The following is a 21267-nucleotide window of genomic DNA, read 5'->3' as shown; positions in this document are numbered from 1 at the left end:
TTGAAATTCTCATAATTTTAATGGTCAATCGTTTCTGGTTGGCTTCTGAATGGTATAGTTAAACAATATATTTAGAGACACCCTCCCCCCAAGCATGTTCACAACCCCCTCAGGAAGTAGCACTGGCTTCCATCCACATTCCATTGCCCAGCCTGACTTCCACAGCCTAGGATCCACTCCTGGGTTATGGAAATAGATGTCTTAGTACTGTAATGAGCTGAATAAACCCCTGGTATACCCATGATCTGTTATTTTTAAAAAATAACAAGTATTAACCAAACACCATCCTAGGCACTGCTGCCTCACAGAGCAAGCCCAAAGTGTTGCTGGAGCAATCTGAGTCCTCTGTCCTGTGGGCCATGTGATTCTGCTCCATGTCCCACTCTCCTGCAGTCATACGGCATAGAGCTCATAAACCTTCTTTACACAGTACACCAGGGCAGCCAGTGCTATTGTGTTGTGCAGTCTCTTTCTGTGCAGGTCGTCCTTCCGGACCAGCACCACTGGTGTGGAGGAGGTGAGCGTGTGCAGAGGCAGGCGGGACAGTTTATAGGCATCATACTCCACCTGGTACTTGCAGCAAGGGTCAAACTGCCAGGAGATCCCGTAGAGGGTGCAGCAGGCCAGGCTCAGCACACCGGCAGGCAGGGAGATGTAGTGGGAGTAATCCAGGGGCAGTGCCAATGGGGTGAAGAGGCAAGCAGTGCCTGCCAGCACAGCCGTCTTGTGCAGGCAGTTGCCCACAGTGATCCAACGTGCTGTCTCATCTCCAATGCGGGTAGGCTCAATCACAATGTACTTGTACTGGGCTTCAAGCGCCTGTTCCAGCTCATACTCAAACTGGTCTTGGGCATTCTCCCCACTGTAGATCTCATGCACTATGTAGCAGTCTGTGGCCGACAGGCTTACCCTTTAGTGGAGGGAAAGAGACAAGGTTAGGCTGAGCAGCATAGTTTGGGTGCATGGGAGTTGGATAGGTGGTGGGCCTCAGCCTCAAGCAAATCTCACAGGTTCATTGGCTTCAGAACTCAACCCACAAGATCCTCAGAGAGTTTCTTCTGAAATAGTGCAATGAAAAGGATGTAGGAAAAGTAGTGCCTACTGTCTAAGATAGGCTGCTGTGCTGTTGGGCTGGTGGCGAGCCTCCTGCAAGGTACCTCAGCAGACCTGAAGCCAATGAAGCCAAAGGGGTCTCAGCCAAGAGCACCATGGAGGTGAGGTCACAGCACAAGGTCAGCATGTAGTACTATTCTTTGTTCCTCAGAGAACTTGCAGGAGGCTCTCCAGAGGAAACCCAAAACCTCGGAACACGTATGCTGAACATCCTGCCTTTGCCTCACATCAAAACTAGTTACCTGTAGCCTGTAGAACAAAAGAACAACTCTGCCTTGGGTGCCTGAAAACCAGACTCCTTTGGTCCCCAAATGATAGGCTACTGCGCAGCCCACCAGCCCTGCCTCATCTCTACAGCAAGAAGAGACCAGGAAACACAGAAGGCTGGAAGCAAAGGCATCCCTCTATGAACTGGAACAGATGCCTCAGAACTTTAGTGGGCAGAAAGATCATCTGCAGGGCTTCTCAAATATGCTGCCCAGATACCACTCACTTAACCCTGCAGGACCAAAAGGCTGTCATACTGAGGGGATGGCTAGTTAAACTAAGGACACTGTTACTGTTCACAGGGACACCTGACTTTCTCCTAGCCCTGGGACTGGATTACAGGACCAGGTAGCAAAGAATCAGAGCCTTGTAGAAAACCTCAGCTTTGTATCAAGTCCAGAAGACAGCCTGGACTCATTTGGTGACCATGGCTGAGGGGACACATCAGGCAGTTTGGGAACTCCCACTGGAGTTGTCTCTTGGACAGACCTCTCTCTCAAAGCAGAGTCTTCTCCCACTGTCCTGGACAAAACTAAACACAGGGCTGCACATTCCTTGCTCTGTTTAAGATTGTATTGTTGTGACAGAATACCTGAGAGAAACAGTTTAAAGGAAGGGAGCTATATTCACAATTACAGAGGTTTCAGCTGTGGTGTTCTGATTCCATGTTTCTAGGTCTGTGGTAGAAGGAATGTGACTGACAGGAAATGAGCTCCAGTGGCCAGCAGCAAACAGCCCTGTACCCAGAGAAAAAGCATGGATACTTGGCCTGTCTTGGGTGGACATACACACCCAAACAACCATGAGAAGCCATGGGGAGTTGGGCACACAGCTTACTCATCAGTGACTGTAACTGGTAGTGACAAGAGCAACCCCAGAACCTCTACGTCAACACAGTGTGATCCTAGTCCTGCTTCAAAGGTGGATGAAATGACATGGGGAGTGTTAGGAATTGGACCACTGGAGCAAACTTAAAGAAAGTGACCAGCACCAAAGAGCCCACCTGATACACTAGATTCTTTCCTGTCACTACTGGGTAGGTTTTGGTACTTAATCTCATACAATATATTTTGATCATATTTATTTTCCTGCCCTCTTACAAGCCCCCCCCCCCCACTGGAATTCATGTACTCGGTCATAACTAAGACCAACTCTTAGTAAACAAAAAGCAATCCTCAAATCCTCAGACTGGGTTTCACTCTGGTTAAATGACTACTGGTCTTAAGAAGGTGTTTCAAAAATCTTCCAAGTGCAGAGAGAGGGACCCCATGCCCAGACCAGCACACCTTCAAAAAAATGCACTGGCTTGGGATTCAGGCAATGTGAATGTTTTACCCTGAAACAGTAACTGTAATTAAGCTGGGCTCAGCTGAGGCCTAATTAAATCACAGGCCCCAAGTCAACTATGCACTAGAGAGAAAGTTGTTCCCTAGGGTATGACCAGAATCCTTAGCATGGGGAATGAAGGTGGCTAAGGCAGAGCTTGCCTAGCTTGTACAGGGACACTGCGTTGATCCTCAGCACCACATAGCATGGGACATGGCCAAAGCAGACTGCAAAATGGCATGCCAGTGGTCAGGAATGCTGAGGACCCATCCTGTCCTCTGGAAGCTGACAAATCCAATAGAAAGGAGGACTTTTTCCAATGAGGCCTCCAAGTGACTGCAGTTGCTTCTCCCCAACAGGATCCATCATCTTAAGACACCTTCAGCCAATAAGTAATCCCGAGACAGGGTCACTCTAGATGCAAGAGGAATGGCTTGAGTAATTCCCTTGTATCACAAGATTCAACATCAGTGCTGAGCCCAGGTGTGGGGACACAGGCCAGAAATACCAGCAACTCAGGAAGCTGAGGCATGAGAATTGTGAGTTCCAGGCCAGCCTGGACTACACAGGGAGACCATGTCTCAAAAACAAGTCAGTAATAACTGGTGACAGTCCCTCAGTGGTACAGAAGGGTAAGGGACTCTACCCCCAAGAGGGAACACTCATAGTCAAGAGATTTTCTTTGTGATCTCATGCCATCAGCCAGTAAAAGCCAAGTGGCCAGGGCACAAGGGTTGTGAGGTGCCAAATCCTATACCCACAGCTGAGACTAGATGGAGCCATTTCCAAATCATCACAAGTTCTGCCAACTTTCAAAGTGAGCCCAGGGATACCTCCAAGTAAGCACTCTTCCCTGTGGAATACTCAAAGGAAAATGTGGAGTAAAACTGGAGTTGCAATGACCTTACAATATTAGCCAACTGAAGTGCTGTGGCCTCTACCCTGCAGGCTTGGGGCCATCCTGAACACAGGGAAAACAGTTTGTCCCAGTAAGGAACATCCAGGTCAGCCAGCGCCTGCACCAGACTACTCCATCTTGAAAACTTACCAGTGGGCAGATGCCTTCTCTCTTGATCCCTGGCCAGCCCCGCCCCCTGCAAGACAGGCATGAAGATAAGGCTAGTGCCTACCATTTGTCAAGACAGATGAGTAGACTTGTTCATGATTATGAACATGTCTAGAAATGGGAGCCAGTGCTCCAAGCTCCTGCCTTGCTGTTGCTGCCAGGTGTTGCAGCCCTCACAAGAAGAAAGTGACAATGAGCAGACACTGAGCCAGAGAACTCTGGGTCAGTGGGGTTATGACCCCCACAGGGGGCCTGAGCATCCTCTGTTCTTGATGCAGGCAGTTTTGTGACCACCACAGCTTATAGCAGGTGTAGACACAGGTGTGCCCAGTCAATCCTCATATACCCAGAGTTGGCTCTGCTTTTTTGTTTGAGATAAGGGCTCACTATGTCATCCTGGCTGGTCTGGAACTCACTATGTAGACCAGGCTGTCCTCAGTCTCACAAAGATCCACCTGCTGGGATTAAAGGCCTGTGCCACCATGCCCAGACCCAGAGTTGGTTCTATAGACAAGCTTACCACTGCCTGCTAAGCACACCTCAGCTGTCTGGAGCCCCAGTATCTTATTGTGAGCAGCTCAGCCCATTCCCATCCACAACAGGCTTGGCCCAACTACAAAGCATGGAAACAAAAGCAAAGTCAAAAAAGACACAGGGCAGTCTCTAAAGTCTTCAAACAGGCAGCCCACACACCTGTGGGTGGGTACACCAGGGACACCAATTCTGTAGAGACAGCCAGTTAAGGAAAAACAGTCCTGGGTTTCCTATGGGATGATGGAATCTTAAGAGTATTTCCAGGAAGAAAATGGTAATGCTAAACCCAAACAGACATGAAGCATAAGTACCCCTCTGCTGGGCATCCTGGACCAGACAAAGCAGCTAGCACCCCACTGTTATGCACTGGCAGGAGTGGGTTGGTTCTGTATGCCATGGCACACATGGTTTTGAAACGCAGGTCTGTATTGTTGATAAGGACTCTGGGCTCATCTGCTTCCTGAGTAAGCTCCCAGGAGAGTGCCAAGTCCAGTCACCTCTTAACCACTCCAGCATGAGTGGCTGGCTTCCACTTCTGGGTCAAACGTAACTTGGCCAAGAGCCCAGGCGATGAAAGAAAAGCTTGGTTTCCATACTGATGGGAAGGGGAGATGGCTCAGTGGTTAAGAGCACTGGCTGCTCTGGCAGAGGATACGGGTTCAGTTCCTAGCACCCACATAGCTGCTAACAATTGTCTATAACTCTGGGGATCGACACTTTCTTCTGACTTGCACTGCATGACATAGGTGCACTTATATACATGTAGACAATACACTCATACACAATAAAATAAAAATACATAAAATGTTTTTTAAAAGTATCTTCTATGGGGCTGGAGATGGCTCAGCAGTTAAGAGCACCGACTGCTCTTGCAGAGGACCCGGGTTCAATTCTCAGCACCCACATGGTGGCTACGAACCGTTCTTAACTCCAGTTCGTCATCTGTAACTCCAGTTCCAGGGTATCTGATACCCTCTTCTGACCTCCATGGGCATTTCAGGACACAGGTGTTTTTATATGCATGCAGGCCTATACACTCATACACATAAAATAAAAATAATAATAAAATATTTTTTAAAAAAGTATCTTCTAGGAGACAAGATCTGAGAATAGGACTGTCATTAGGGAGGGAACTGGGTGGCTCAGGAAGGAAAAGAGGAGTCCGTTCTTAGTATATGGCTTTTGTTTCTATACCTAGCACTATCTCTGGTACTTATGAACAGAGGTCACTGTCCTAACCCAGCACTGGGGAGAGGGGATCCCTCTACCCTGAGCCTTCAGCAGAGTAGGTGCCAATCTTGTTCCAGCACTTCAGGTCATGAGCCTGCTTCCCTCTACCTGTAACCAGCCTTGGCATACCCAGGTTCAATCAACTTGGGGGGTGGAGGACAGGTGGCAAAGGAATCCCTTGGAAATGCTGGCACTGCAGTCCAAAGGAGGCCATAAAGAAAATTCTAAAGTTCACACTGTCTCCTCTGGAGTGTGGGTAACCTGAGACTGCTGTCTGGCAATTGCCCAGAGGGCTCTGCAGTCCCTGCCTCACTGTATAAGGCCAAAACTCTAATGTTGGTCTTCCCAAAGTCTGGAGTCATCTCAAAAGTCAAAAGACTGTTCAGAGCAGTGCTATGCTGTGAAAGCAAAAGCTGCCTGATGAGAAGAACTAAATTGGGCTGACCACCACCCAAGAGAGGCTGATGGCACAGCAGCCGATTCTTCTCATGTTTCGCTCAGGTGCACAAAGCTATTAAGGCCTGTGTCTTAGGCCTGTCTTCAATGGTCAACTCTGAAGAGCAAGGAAGTGAGGCGTCATAAGCAAGATGCAAGGTATTCTCTACCTGGGGAAGCTGAGGTGGAACAAGGCAAAGCCGGGGTTCAATTCATAATATCACATACATGTTGTTTATCTAGTTATCTGCCAAAGGATAGTTGTTTCTACCTTTCGACTATAGGGAGTAATGCTGTTAGGAATACAGGTATACATGCATCTATTTAGGCCCCTCATTTTTAATTCTTTAAAAATTAAAAAAGTTTGAGGTGGGGGGAGAGGGAGAGGGAGAGGTATGTGGGCATACACTGTGCATGTGGAGGTCAAAAGACAACTTTGTGGAGTCAGTTCTTGCTTTCTACCTTTATGTGGGTTCTGGGAATCAAACTCAGGTAATCAGGATTACATGGAAAGCACTTTTACCTGCTGAGCCATCTCTCTGGCCTCCTATTGAACAGATACCCAAACTGGCTAGGTTATAATGTAACTCTGTTTCTAATTTTTTTTTTTTTGGCTTTTTGAGACAGGGTCTCCCTGTAGCCACAGCTGTCCTGGATTCGCTATGGAGACCAGGCTGGCTTCCAACTCACAGAGATCTGCCTGCCTCTGCTTCCCAAGCACTGGGATTAAAGGCGTGCCCCACCATGCCTGGCTCTGTTTTTAAGGACTGCCATTCTGATTTTTACAGTGGCAGTACCACTTTACTTTCCCACCAACACTATACAAAGGTTCCAAATTCTCTGCAGCCTCACCAACCCGTTATTTTCTGCTTGCTTTTATTTTTAAAATTTGTGTGTGGCGGGGGGCACATGTGCACCACAGTATGCATGTGGATGTCAGAGGACAACTTGTAGAAGTTGGCTCTTTTCTCTAAGTGGGTCCTGGGGACCAAACTCAGATCCTTTCTATCTACTGAGCCATCTTGACAGCTATTTCTTTTGAACAGTAGTCACTGAGGCAGGTGTAAAGTGGCCTCTGGAAGTAGTATTTATAATTTGAGACAGGGTCTCAAGTAGGCCAGGATGGCCTTGAATTTTATATGTAGCAGAGTATGATCTTGAATTTCTAATTCTCCTACCCCTACTTCCCAAGTGCCAGGATTATAGGCATGTGCCACCACATCTGGCTCAAAGAAGTTTTGATTACTGCAGTGCCAGAGATGGAATGGTCCTGGGCATGCTGGACAATCCGTATCACCGAGCTGCAATCCCAGCCCTCGATTCATATTTTTAAGTAAGTTTCTTCAGGCAAGGTATAGTGGTATACTCCCATAATCCTGACACATGGGAAATGGGAAGTAAAAGGATCACGAGTTGGCCGGGTGTGGTGGCGCAAGCCTTTAATCCCAGCGCTTGGGGAGGCAGAGGCAGGTGGATCTCTGAGTTCAAGGCCAGCCTGGTCTACATAGTGAGTTCCAGGACAGCTGGGGCTACAGGGAGACCCTGTCTCAAAAAGACCCCCCCAAAAAAGGATCATGAGTTCAAGGCCCTGCCTCATCTATATACAGAGTTTGAAGCTAGCCTGGATACATGAGATCCTGATGCAAACAAGACGTAACAAAAAAAGTTTTATCAAGTGAGAGTGCACATTTAAGTGGGCAGTTCAGTGGCTCTGCATCAATCTTAGCACTTTCATCACCTCAAAAGAAAACCCTGTACTCCTTAGAGGCACTTTCCAGCTTCCTCAAGCCTTCTCAACCCTTGGCAGCCACCAATCTGCTTCTTAACCCTGGATCTGCCAATTCTGGGCACTCCATATGAACACATATATGGGGTTTTGTGTCTGGCTTCTTTCACTTAGCATCATGCTTTTACCTGGAATAATGCTGTACCAATGCCTTACATGTTAGCTTCTGATGAATTTGATATAATTTTAAAAAACCCAAGTAAGCTGGGGGCGGAGGGAAGGTTACCATCCAGCTTTAATCCCAGCACTATGAAGGCAGAAGCAGGGGGATCTCTGGGAGTTTGAAACCAACCTGGTCTTCATGGTGAGCTCTAGGCCAGCCAGGGCTACAGTGAGAGACACTGAGCTGGGGAGATGGTTCAGTGGTTAGGATTACTTGCTGCTCTTTCAGGGGACCGATGTTCTGTCCTGGTACCCATGTGGTAGCTAACAATGGTCTGTAACTCCAGTTCCAGGAGATATGACTCCTTCTATGAGCACTTGCATGCATGCAGGCGAAACACTCATATACATTAAAAAAAAAAACAAAACCCTAGAGTTATCAAAGGCTCTGCACACCAAAAGATCAGCAGGGTTTTTCTTCTGATGGAGGCCTGATAGTTGACCCTTTTGTTGTTTTGAGACAGGGTCTCTCTGTAGCCCCAGATGGCCTGGAACTTGCTATGTAGACCAGGCTGGCCTTGATCTCACAGAGATCCACCTGACTCTGCCTCCTGAGTCCTGGGTAGGAGTAAAGGTGTATGCCAACATGTCCAGTGTTAAAAGTTTTATGTTTAAAAACAAAACAAGGGGCCAGCAAGATGGCTTTCAGACCAAGGGACTTGCCACCAAACCTGAAAATCTGGGTTCAATCCTTAGGATTCATATGGTAGAGAGAGATAATCAACTGCCACAAGTTGTCCTGACTTCTACAAGCACATGCATGCCAAGGCCAGAGCAGGACATCAGGTGCCTTCCTCTATGGCAAGATATCTTATTGCCTTGAGACAGGGTCTGTGTTAAACAGATGTCTCAGCACCATCAAACTGCATCTCCTTTGTCTTGTGTTGGGGTTTGTGCCACACTTCTGTTCCAGCTACTGAGACTTGCCCGTGGGCTTATTCTTCCCATCAAGGGTCTGTCAGTTCTAGGAGCTGTAAGCTCTGGACAGATCCATACCCTAATATTTGTCTAAGATCAAAATATGTGCTTAAGGTTGCATCCTGGTCTCAAAAATTATACTTTCCTTAACAACTGCACAACTTTCAAGTTAGCAGGCCCCATTTGGGTTGCCATTTCTAACATCACTGAACCAGAACTCATTCTGGCTAGGCTGGCTGGTCAGCAAGCTCTCAGGATCCAGAGCAGTCTAAGCCTCTCCCCCCCAACGCCAATGCCAGAGTAACAGGTACACAGAGCCATACCTCACTTTTTATGTGGATGCTGAGAATTTGAACTCAGGTCCTCATGTTTGCAAAGCAAGGCCTCTTAGCCACTTATGCTATCTCCCTAGTACCCTGCTTCTTTTATAATGGAAAAAATATAACTTTTCTTTTGGAGACAGGGACTCTCACTATGTATACCAGGATGGCCTTGAATTCAGAGCTCCTTGTCTCTGAGTGCTGGGATTAAAGGCATGTGTAGCCATGCCCTGCTATAAATTTTTTCTTAAGTAGAAAAATCCCAACTGAGCACAATGGAACAAGCTTGTAGTATAAGCTATTCAGGAAGCTCCCCCCAGTGGGGGAGGGTCAAACTAAGGATGTAGCTCAGTAGTGTGCTTGTCTAGCCCTGCACAAAGCCCTCATTTGAGCCCTAGAATTGGATCAGAAGTCCAAGGTCATCCTCAGCTACAAATCAAGTTCTATGTAAGCCTGGAGGAGACTTGTCTCAAGACAACAACAAAACTCTTATTCAACAACCTGTATCCCTTGGAGAGTAGAGAACAGATAACCATGGGGGCCCTCATTGCTAAGGTAAGCAGGTAGCTCCCTTCCCACTCTAGTACCTGCCCTGTGCCAAAGAGAAGACAGAAGCAAGCGCCCAGTCCAACAGTTTCTGTGAGCAAGAAAGGTCTCCTGGCTGCAGGTTTTGCTGGTCTCATCCTATAGTCCTGCTGGGAAGAGGATAGTTCTATTTCCCTGTTTCATTCAAACAAGCCCTGGCCATGTTGCCCTGCACCATTTTGGGGGTCTGTAGACCCAGAAAAGAACTCAACCTTACTGTCTAGTTTATAGATCGGGGTCCCAGTTTCCCAAGCAGGGTTCAAGTGGGAGCTCATAACTAAATTAGCAAGGGACAGCACTTGGGCCTCTTGAACAACAGAGGCTGTTTCCATCATACCCAGCCAGCTCTGCCTGGGTACAACAGGTTCCCAAGCCATTGGTGGAAATATGTAATGACCTACAGGAGGAGAAAAACCAACAGCAGAGATGCTGAAGTCTCTTCTACACAGCCATCATCTGAAGAACTGTGGTGACAACTCAAGTGGTTACTGGTTTTCACCAGGGACTGTGCCCACAAAGCTGCTACTGGCACAGAACCCTAACAGGGGCAATTAGGAGGTTCCAGTGAGTGTTGGATCATAGAACTCTTCCCTCACTGAAGGCATGGCCACCCCAAACCACGCAAAGAAGCTTGGTTAAGGCTGGACCTCAGCTTGTTCCTCCTCCCTGGACACAGTCAGCTCTGCTCTCCTCAAAGGTGGCCTCCACTGGAATATGGCCTACAGAACTGAACCAGAGGCAAGAATCAAAGCAAATGGAATCCATACTGCTTGAGTGAAAACTAGAAAAATAGAAATGCACACCCAAAGGCTGGCCCTGCAGACCTAACCTACATACCCAGGCAGAGTACCACCCTCCACAGTAGTTGGAGATTAGATTTTAGTCTAAGTCCCAGGTCTATGAATTTCATCCAGATCAGGAGTAAATGAAAACTCCCACCACACACCAGAGCCAGAATGGGAGTTATTAAATGCCTAAAACTCCAGCTCTAAAAGAAAAGGATCAAAGCAGAAAGGCGGTCTATCACCCCAAGAATGCAAACCAACCTGTCCACATGGCTAGAAGGCAATCTGTTCAGCTGAAGTAGGCATAAACTCTACATCAGTTCACATGTATTCACAAATATGGCACAGCTTTCCTAGAGGAGGTGGGAGGGAAGGATGTGGAGGTAATCCATGATAACCCCAGGGGACTGGCTGCTTAACAAATGCAGGGAGAGACAGCTGCACAGAACAGGGGAGGGAAGCCTACACCCCAGGCTGCCCTGCATCATGATCAGATGCAGATCAAATACATCTTCATGTGATTATCACAAAAGGAACTCAGAGTACAGGGCTATACTCACATTCCAACAATCACGGAGAACTCAGGGATGCTCAGGGGCCCTGAGAGCAGCACCAAGTATCCCAAGAAAGGATAGGCAGGGCTGTCTGTCTGAGAGCTGGTCCAGGCTGGCACACAGGTGGCAGAACACAGATACCTGCTCTGTGTTCCTAGATGGGCAAATGTGCCTCAAAGACGCCGGCAGGACAAATGGCAATCTGTTTGCTGTGCTCGCTGCCAGTATGCTCAATTTTGAACAAGAATTCAGGTTACAGCTCAGAGTCTGATGTTCTTCATTACAAATACTGTTGGTTCCCTAGATTTAATGGAGTGGAGAGAAAAATCAACACACAAGCAGCTATCAGTTTGCTCCTTTCACCCCTCCTGTTTTAGATCAGCACTGTCCCTATCTACTTTTGCAGTGATGGAAAAGTTACTGATCTGTGCTGAGCCATTAGCCCAAAGTGAGTACTGGGCACTTAAAACATGGTCTGTGGGACTGAGGAGCTCAACTTTTCACTGTATTTAACGTGAACTTACATGTAACTGTAGCCTCTGAAATGCTATGATAAATTGTCATTCAGTTCTAGAGCTAGCCTGTGCTTTCTAGACTTAAAAAGCAGACAAAGCAAGAGCCACTGCATACTCTAAGCTGACAATCTAGCACCAGGTAGGGCCTTAAATATAACACATGCTCCGTGGTCCGCAGCCACTGGCTAATATGGTATCTGTTGAAACCACTGCCCTGCTCTAGTCCCTGCCCCAAATCACATAGCACTTCCTTCTGTTTCAGTATAAGGCAGGCAGCAAGGTGTGAGCACCAACTCTGGAAAGTGAAGCTGAAATTTGAGTCAGTCCAAATGTGACATGGAACAAAGTCATTTAGGAGCCATAAACAGCCTACTTGGGTCATGAGAGCCAATAATACACTCAGTCCTTACAATCTATGGTGCTGAGCATACAATTACTCTGGACTGCTCCACCCAGCCATGCCACCAACTGAGCAGGAATGGAGGGAGGTATGCACAGAAGTCAGCCAGGGCATGGGTTGTTTCCATGCCAGGCTCAGAGTGCGATCCTGAGAATGACTCCTCTGAAGAAAAATAGGGCTTGCCAGACACACAGAGGGGTGGCCTCCAGCCACTACACACTACCTAGATTGAGGGCAGACAGCAACTCTCAAACCATAAAACCAGATACCCATTCTTGGCAGACAAAGCATCTGCCTGCATGGGTAGAGCCTTCAGTTCTCGGCCAAAGGTCACAATCTAAACACCTACTGGGACCAGGCAGATAATCTCAATGAGTCAAGCTGTCAGGTGAGGAACTAAAGAGCACTTGACCCAAAGTAGTCAACCACTACGGAGTTTTACAATCTGTCTGTACTTAATTTAAGTCCCCTTAAAAACTGTTGAAGCTCAATCACCAAGGACTGGACTCATCCTATGGGTGGCTGGCTGACAAAGACTATTGTTTTTGTTTGAGACAGGGCCTCATTATGTAGACCAGGCTGGCCTAGAACTCAAGAGTTCTGCCTGCCTCTGCCTCCAGTGCTGGGATCACTGGAATATGCCACCTGCCTGGCCATGACAGTTTAGAATTAACATTTTCAAAACAAAGGAAAAATAATTCCCGAGATCTATTTTCTTAGGTCAGCTAGCAAGCTCTAGTACAGTGTTTGAGGCATCCATATTTGGCCCTTACAGTTGTTTGTATCTGATAAGAATGCAACTCTCTCATTAATGCCAAGTTTTCTAAGAAGGTTCTTCCCTATTACTAAGAGGCTTCCACTTGTATCATTAAAGATCCTGAAAGCATTTGCTAGTATTTGAGCACATGCAAACCACAGCTTCTTTAGATGATCTTATCTAAGAAATACTGAGTTAGAAAAACAAACCCTTTGCCATAGTTTTTCCAAGGACCTTGGATAATTTTGTATAACTGACCTAAAGAATCAAATGCAGGCTTATAACTACTGTTAAATATATAGAATCTTCTGGGACGAGAAAGCTCTCTGTGGGCAACAGCAAGGAACATGGGATGGAATCAGTCAAAGATGAATTTAGAATGGGTGAGATACAGAACTTTTGTGTTTGACAGTCCTCAGCTCACCAGAAAGACCAAAAATGTTTAAGACCAAACTTTCTTTCCTTCTGACCTCCACACCAAAGAGATCTTAGCAAATGGACAGGACAGTATAATTCAGTAGCTCCACGGATATATGCCCATCTCCCAAACTTATAGTGGCTTGAACGGTTTCTACTAACCTACTAGCTGAAAAATACTTTTCAGAAGGAAAATCTGCAACTTCAACATGAAGAAACACGCCAACTACTCTGGTCTTCGGGAAATTAATTATCTAAAAGAACGCCCACCGTGAAGAAACAAGCCTCTAGCGCCTCCACACGCATTGAGCAAGAAAGGTCACTTTAAAGGACTTCAGAGGTAGGAGCGCTTGCAGAGAGCCCTCATAGAGCTGCGAGGATTCCCCCCCCCCCCCCGCAAAGAAGGCGGCCAAGTTCAGGGCCTGGAGGCGCGCCCGGGACGGTGAGGCTTCCCAGCAGACGCCCGGATCGTACACCGCCCAGCGCAGCTTTCCCCTCCTTCTCTACCAGGAGCCTTATCCTCGCCATGTCCGGGGCCCAGGCCACGACAGCCACGTGCACGAGTCAGCTGCCCAGAGCCTCACGCCCCTCGGCAATTTAGCCTTGCGGCCCTTGGGGCCGCTTACCCGAGTGTGTGACCCGCCAGGCACCAATCGCCGCCCCTCCAAGCCGCACTCCCGGGTTTCCCGGACGATTGCGCCGGCCCGCTCCTCCCCGACCCAGGCCCCAAGGACTGGGCCCGCCCGCGGCAGGCACGCAGGTTGGGGTCGCGCGTGGTACAGAGGTTTGGTCCACTCGGCGCCCAGCTGCCGCTCGCACTCGTTAGCCCAGCTCACCTCTCTCGGGAGCCGCCGCCGCCCGGACCCAGACGCCTCCTTCCCCATGCGGCCATCTTGGAGACTCTCGGCTCACCGGGGGCTGGCGTCGACGCGGCTCGGGGCGCGCGGAGACCGAGGGGAAACGTAGTCCCGGGAGCCGCGTGCACGCAGCGGGCAGTGGCGAGCGGACTACGATGTCCACAATGCCGCGCGCCGGAAGCCTCCCGCGAGCTCCCGCGTCCAGCGGGGCGAGAGGTGGGCTCCACTAGAGGAACGAATCTGCTAGTCGCTGAGTGTGAGTCGTGGAGCCCACTGCCTGAATGTCCTCGGACTTCCAGAGCGAATAGCTGAAGGAGAGGGGAAAGAAAGCAACTACCACTCCCAGAGCGCCTAGCGCGGCGACCCCGCCCTCACGGCCTGCGAGGTCCTGTTCCTAGTTTAGGTCCTCTTGCCCTTCACAGCTGCCTAGGCCGCTGGGCCTCTGCATTTCAGTCCATCTCACATTTTACAGTGACCTGAGCTGCTTAACATCCCAACACTGTTGTCACCTGCAGAGTCGGTTCACGCATCCCTTGTTTGGAGGTTGCCTCTGCCTGTGCAATGTCAACACCCTCCTTCTATCCAAAATTTCCCAACCAAAATTTGCCAGGATGGCAAATTCAGATGGTTTGTGGGTCTGTAGATATGTCATGATTAACTTAAAATGCCGTTTCCCTACCCCATCTCTTGTGCTTCTAGACCTTGGACCTGTCTGGTTTCTAGTAAGTGCCTGGTTTTCAAGGTGGGTTCTAAAACCTGTCCTCCCAAGTGCCAAACCATATATATAAAACACTGTGCAAATATGGCAAACGAGTAGGATGTGGAGAGAGACATCAAGATTAAGGCATGAAAAAAGGCAGTTACCAGAAAAAATGGAAATCCTTCCCCACCTGGGCTGCATGTAACAGAGAAGGCAAGTGCTGTGTAAATGGACCATGAGATTCATGGCCCAGTGCTTTTGAGGTTGTGCCTTTTCCCAGTTCACTAGCTGGTTCCCACTCCCAAAGTGTCTTTCTTAATAAACTGTTTCTGTTACTAACCATGTGTCTCTGGCCCTAAGAAACAAGAACCTAGATACTTAAGCAGGTGCTTCCCAGGACTCTGAACTACACCTATAACAGCTGGTGAGCCATCCAGGAGGTAAAATCTATTGTTTCTTATTTCTTCCTTTTTACATACCCTGGAAGTGTATGTAAAATGGCGGGAAAGCCTCCCTGGAGCCCTGATCATAGGGTGGGGGTACCAGTCCTTTCTTATCCTTTACTTTTCTGTCTTTCCATCACCTGCAGTTGCCCTATAGCACTGCCTAGGGGAGTCCTGGACCCTCTCCTCTGCCCCTACTGTGATATGAACTGAGGAAAAAAAAAAGCATTGGTTAGGAGCCATTAAGCTCACACTTAAAACTGGGAAGCAGCTGCCCAGGTGGATTGGCATTTACTGAATGACTGGTAAAAATTTATGGTGTCTCAGTGCTGAATCCGGGAGATGCAGGCATCCCATTATGTTTCTGTGTTAGTTTCCTTTCCTTTCCTTTTCTTTTCTTTTCTTTTCTTTTTTTTCTTTCCTTCCTTCCTTCCTTCCTTCCTTCCTTCCTTCCTTCCTTCCTTCCTTCCTTTCTTTCTTTCTTTTTTTTTTTTTGGTCTTTTTGACACAGAGTCTTCCTGTAGCCCCATCTGGCTCAGAACTCACTATGTAGACCAAGCTAGCTTCAAACTCAGAGAGATCCACCTGCCTCTGCCTCCCGAGTGCTGGGATTAAAGGCATGCATGCGCCACCACGTCCAGCTAATTTCCTTTTCTATGACTGTGATAAGACTACTCTTGACAAAAACAACTTAAAGGAGAAAGGTTTTATTTGGTTCACAGTTCAGATTACAGTCCATCATGGCAGGGAAGTCGTAGCAGCAGGAGCTTGAGAGAACCAGTCACACAACATCCACAGTCATGAGCAGAGGGTGATGAATTAATGCATACTAGTGTTCGGCTCTCTTCCTCTGCTCTTACACAGTTCAGGACCCCAAGCCACCTATAGATCTTCTCACATCAGTTAATCATGACAATCCTCCACAGACATGCCCACCAGCCAGCCTAAATTAGACAATCCCAAACTGAGATGCTCTTCTCAGGTGATTCTAGATTGTGTCAAATTGACAAAACAACTCCACCCCTTGTCAGCTTGACATACAAACACATCACTTTAAGCCATAACCTTCTACTCCTTATTCCCAAAGTCCTATGTTTATCTCATAATAGAAAATACAATCAAACTTTTAAGGTCCTCATGGTCTTTAAAAATATCAACATGGGGGCTGGAGAGATGGCTCAACAGTTAATAGCACTGACTGCTCTTGCAGAGGACCCAGGTTCGAGTCCCAGCACCCACATGGTGGCTATGAACCGTCCTTAACTTCAGTTCCAGGGGAATCCTACACCCACTTCTGACCTCTGCGGCATTGCACGACATGAGTGCTCTCATATACATGCAGGCAATACACTCATAATACACATAAAAATAAAAATAATAAAATATTTTAAGAAATACATCAACATGTAGATCTCTGTGAGTTCAAGGCCAGTTTGGTCTACATAGTGAGTTTCAGGCCAGCTGGGGCTAGAGGGAGACCCTGTCTCAAAAAGACCAAAAAAAAAAAAATCTCAACATGTAGGCTGAAGAGATGGCTCAGCGGTTACGAGCACTGACTGCTCTTGCAGAGAACCCAGGTTCAATTCTTAGCACCCACATGGTGGCTAACAATCCTCTGTAACTGCAGTTCCATTTTTTTTCTGGCTCTTTTCATATGCTAATCTTGATGTCTCTCTCTCACAACCCTGTTCTCTTGCCATATTTTCCAGGAGGCTGTCATCCATGGTGGGTTGGAGTTTGCAATGATGCAACTGCTTTGGACCATGGTCCTGTAAGCAACTCCTCACCTATGCTTTATAAGTAAGCCCAAAAGTTATTGGTTTTACAATTTGGACTTGAGTAGAATTGTACTTTGGCCTGTCATTGGTGGCTTATCTGGGGTGAACAGATGTTTGAGCTTTTCTTCTCAGGAAAAGTTGTTACAACAGTGGACAATGGCCAGAGAGATCTTATTCCCAACTTGTGACTGATACGCCCTTTTAGATTAATTCTGAAAGGAGAGGACAATGGCATGTCCTTGTTTTTTACTAGGAAGCCTGCAGCTAGAAAGTGATTTTATGATCTTTCAGGCTATTTAGAACATCATGTATCCATGTACAGTCAGTGATACAACTTGCATTCTTTTGACTAGAAGCTAAAGTCCTGCAGTTTCAGTTCCAGATTTTATAGGCTGCTGATTACAGGGAGGTGTCCAAGCCTGATCATATCTGACTCGATACCTAACAGTATCAAAATTTTAAAAAAGAGAGAGATGCTAAATGTGATGGTCAATCTTTATTGTCAAAGTGATGGGATTTAGAATTACTTAGAAGACAAACCTGTGGGTGTGTCAGTGAGGGCATCATCAGGGAGGTTTGAGCTGAATGTGGGAGGAACCATTACAGGCTGAATGAATAGGAGCGAGCAGAGCTCCAGCATTCACTTCTCTCTGTGTGTCACAGCTAGAACTGCTCACTGCCATTTCTTTACCATCATGATGGACTGTACTGCCAAACTGGGAACGTAAAACGCTCTTTCTACCTTAAATTGTTTTTGTCAGGTATTTGACACAGCCATGAGAAAAGACAGGAACACATTAAAGAGTAGGAAATTATTGCTGGGCGTGGTGGCATGTGCCTTTAATCCCAGCACTCTCAAGGCAGAGGCAGGTGGATCTCTGTGAGTTCCAGGCCAGCCTGGTCTACTAGTGAATTCCAGGCCAGCTGGAGCTATAGGGAGACCCTGTCTCAAAAAGACTAAAATTAATAATGATAACAATAGGAAATTTTTAAGAAAGGACTAGGAATGTAGGTCAGATGAATGAAGGCCTGGGTTTGATTCCCAGCACCACATAAATTGGGTGTGGTAGTGCATGTCTACAAGCCCAGAACTCAGGAGGCAGAGGCAAGAGGATCAGAAGTTCGAGGTCATCCTCAGCTACATTAAGTGAATTCAAAGCCAGAGATACATGAGACCCTGTCATTAAAAAAGAAAAGAAAAAGAATTTGATTAAAAATTTTTTAGAGGGGCTAGAGAGAGAGCTCAGTGGTTAAGAGCACTTTGCTGCTCTTGCAGAGGACCTGAGTTCAGTTCCCAGCATCTACATAGTAACTCACAACTGCCTGTAACTCAAGTTTCAGGAGATTCAGTGCCCTCTTCTGACCTCCACAAGCACAAGGCATGTACATGGTTCATACATATTTATATACATGCAGATTACTCATACACAAAAATGAAAATAGAGAAATCTTTAAAAAGAAAATTTGGGGGCTGGAGATATAGCTCAGCAGACTTATAGGAGACCCAGATTTGAGTCCTAGCACCCATATGGTGGCAAATAACCATCCACAACTCCAGTTCCAGGGAATCTAATGCCCTCTTCTGTCCTCCTCAGGCACTACATGATATGGGTGCATGTGCATGCGCGCGCGCGCACACACACACACACACACACACACACACACAGATGTGACACTCATACACGTGAAATAAAATATAAAAAGGAGAAAAATTTAGAGATTGTGCAGAACTGAAGATAATTTCTGAGGGGTCAAACTTTTCTCAGCTTTTACTCTTGTTTACCCTTCTCTCACCTTGCCACTTCCTCCTTATTTATTGTCCTCTTCTACTCTTTTCTCTGGCAATCCCCAGGCAGAACAAAATTCTGTGTCAAAGGAAAAGGCATTTATAGCTGGAGAAAGGCACCAGTCACAGGGCTAACTAATACCATTTGTCCTTCTCTGGCTCTGCTTTGCCTCCTTAACTTTTCTTCTTGAGTCACTTGGTATACAAGGACTGATAACAAACATTTTTAACATGGGTCTCAAACTACCCTCAAGCAACAGGTGAGCCTGCAGGATAGACAGTGCTCAAATGAGGCAGTTGCCCGTGGTGGCAATTATCTCAGAAGAACCAGATTGCTCCAGTCAAGCAATGACAGTGATAATCAGTTCTGGTTCTTGAAGAACCAGACCACATCTTGACTAGGACTGCTTAGTTATGCATAAATCTTGCCCTTTCCCAACAGTTCTTTCTTGGCTTAAACCTAAAGCCCATGTCAGTGCCCTAAAGACAGATTTGGGGTCACTAGACTACAAAAGAAATTGCTCTTTCCACTGTGGCCACATTGAATAAATCTCATCTCTGATTTACACATTATGCATCTCTTTAATTGACGTACTGGGATTGGTTGTCTGGGGTTACATTTTTGGATCTGTCTGAGCCCAAACTCTTGCCCTGCAAACTTTGGTAACAACTTAGTGAGCTAAGCCAGGAAAAAAGACATCTTTTTGGCATATCTCAGTCAGCAAGTCATCCCAAGATAGAGACGAAAGATTGAATGATTCCATGGAGTGGCTGGAATCATTGTCATTCTGGGACTTTTTATTATCTTTCCACTTTGTTGGTTGCTTTCTGATACTATTTTCTGAGTTGGGGAGAGGAGTTTTGAATTTCCAGGCCTTAGAGGAAGATCCCTGGTAAATCCTTTTTCCAACAGGACACATTTGGCCTGTTTTTTCTTGTCAATTGACCTCTAGCATGATCTTGGGTTTATTCTGGGTTATCTGTTGTTGACAAGATATTTTTTAAATTTTGTGATTGGCTTATTGTTTCTTTGCTGTTTGAGCTTTCTGAGACCACTTGGGATCAAATTTGTTCTTTTGAGAAGAAACTTGAAATTTTGTTGGAACTGTGATATGCTTATTTCTCTGTTGTTTAAGCCTTTTAGCTTATTTGGGGATTAATTTTGGACAGAAAAATTTGAAACTCTGCAGGAGCAAATAGTAAACAGAAACACAAGGTATATTAAGCTCCAGGTATTTGGAAGCTCTTCCCTGTGTTTTATGTAACCGTGAGAAATACTAACTCTATTCTATCCAGAAGCCTCTTAGGGAGGGTTCTAGAGAACTGGTCCAACTACATCTACACACTCAAGAAAAAGCTGGTATGTTATTGCAATGCTTTATGTCCTAAATATGCTTAGATGCCAAAGTGACCCCCAAATGGGTCACTGAATTTCTATTTTACAGTTGAAACTGTTTTGTCAAATATCAAGAAGCCAGGCATGGTGGTACATGCCTTTAGTCCCAGCACTTGGGAGGCAAAGGCAGGTGGATCTCTGTGACTTCAAGGCCAACCTGGTCTACATGGCGAGTTCCAGGACAGCTGGTGCTACAGGGAGACCCTATCTCAAGAAGACCAAAAAAAATGTAGGATGAGGGGTTGGAGAGATGGCTCAGTGGTTAAGAGAACTGGCTGCTTTTGCAGAGGACCCCATTTGGTTTCTAGCACCTTCATGGCAGCTAACAACCATCTGGGGGTTTCAACACCCTCTTCTGGCCTCCATGGCATTGCATGCATGAGTGCATTAACATACATGCAGGCAAAACAATCATACACATAAAATAAAATCAATCAAAAAAAGGTAGGCTGAGGGGCTGGAGAGATGGCTCAGCAGTTAAGAACACTGGTTGTCAGAGGGAACCTTATTACTCCTACAACCTACTGACAAATTATACATAGCAGATCAAGAAATATATGTCTAGGTAAGCTTTATCTGAGAACAATTGGTATTTGCCCAAGATTTATCTACATGGCACACAGTAATGAAAAGTACCAGACTGGTGGAACTTTCTTGGATGTTTAACAGACATACTTTGAGGCCTATACTAATTTGGTAAGAGGGACATAAAGGACAGTTTTTGCTCCTTGCCCTCCTAGGTCGACTAGTTCCAGGGGACTATGAGCATCTCTCAAAATGTCCTGTAATGGTGGTGGGTCACCTGTCCTCTTGATCAAGGAGGCTGAGGAGACCCCACCAGATGGACTTGAACCAGTGTCCAGTCTACAAAGAGGAGGGTCAACACAGAAGAATCACTTCCTCCATGCTTCCAAGCGAAGCCAACCATGGTCAAGCAGGACCTTCGACTTATCTTCACATAGGCAGAACTGGTAAAAGCAAGGAGCCAAGGGCTCCTCCCAAGCCCACGTGATCCCTGAGGAACAGGTCCTCAAACGACCTTAAGAGTAAAAATAAATTAGTTTATCAGGGCCAACTGTATGGCCTTAAACATCCAAAAGGAAAGTATAACCAAAGATTAAAGGGGTCAGTATAATT

The 21267-nt window shown here is 46.6% G+C and overlaps 1 protein-coding gene across 3 annotated transcripts; it reads right to left on the bottom strand.

Annotated features, from left to right (window-relative positions):
• Positions 1-14515, bottom strand: Tmem11 (transmembrane protein 11). Of its 3 annotated transcripts, XR_003847614.1 has the most exons (4): positions 14007-14515; positions 11088-11381; positions 3755-3800; positions 776-910 (listed from the first exon to the last, which is right to left on the bottom strand). XR_003847614.1 is itself a non-coding variant. In XM_008821949.2 (3 exons), coding segments are annotated over exons 2-3 (519 nt in total). In that variant the 5' UTR covers positions 11090-11381; positions 14007-14325; the 3' UTR covers positions 1-393. The 3 variants fall into 3 exon arrangements, 2 of the variants coding, with proteins under 2 accessions (XP_008820171.1, XP_008820170.1); XM_008821949.2 differs by lacking the exon at positions 3755-3800 and having other exon boundaries at positions 1-910; positions 14007-14325; XM_008821948.2 differs by lacking the exons at positions 3755-3800; positions 11088-11381 and having other exon boundaries at positions 1-910; positions 14007-14325.
• Between the last annotated feature and the right edge of the window lie 6752 nt (positions 14516-21267).

Source organism: Nannospalax galili, unplaced genomic scaffold (assembly GCF_000622305.1).
Source record: "Nannospalax galili isolate Female #2095 unplaced genomic scaffold, S.galili_v1.0 scaffold1448, whole genome shotgun sequence".
NCBI classification, from domain to species: Eukaryota; Metazoa; Chordata; class Mammalia; order Rodentia; family Spalacidae; genus Nannospalax; species Nannospalax galili.
Note: the sequence above shows the minus strand (reverse complement) of the source record. Positions and strands in the feature narration are given on the sequence as shown.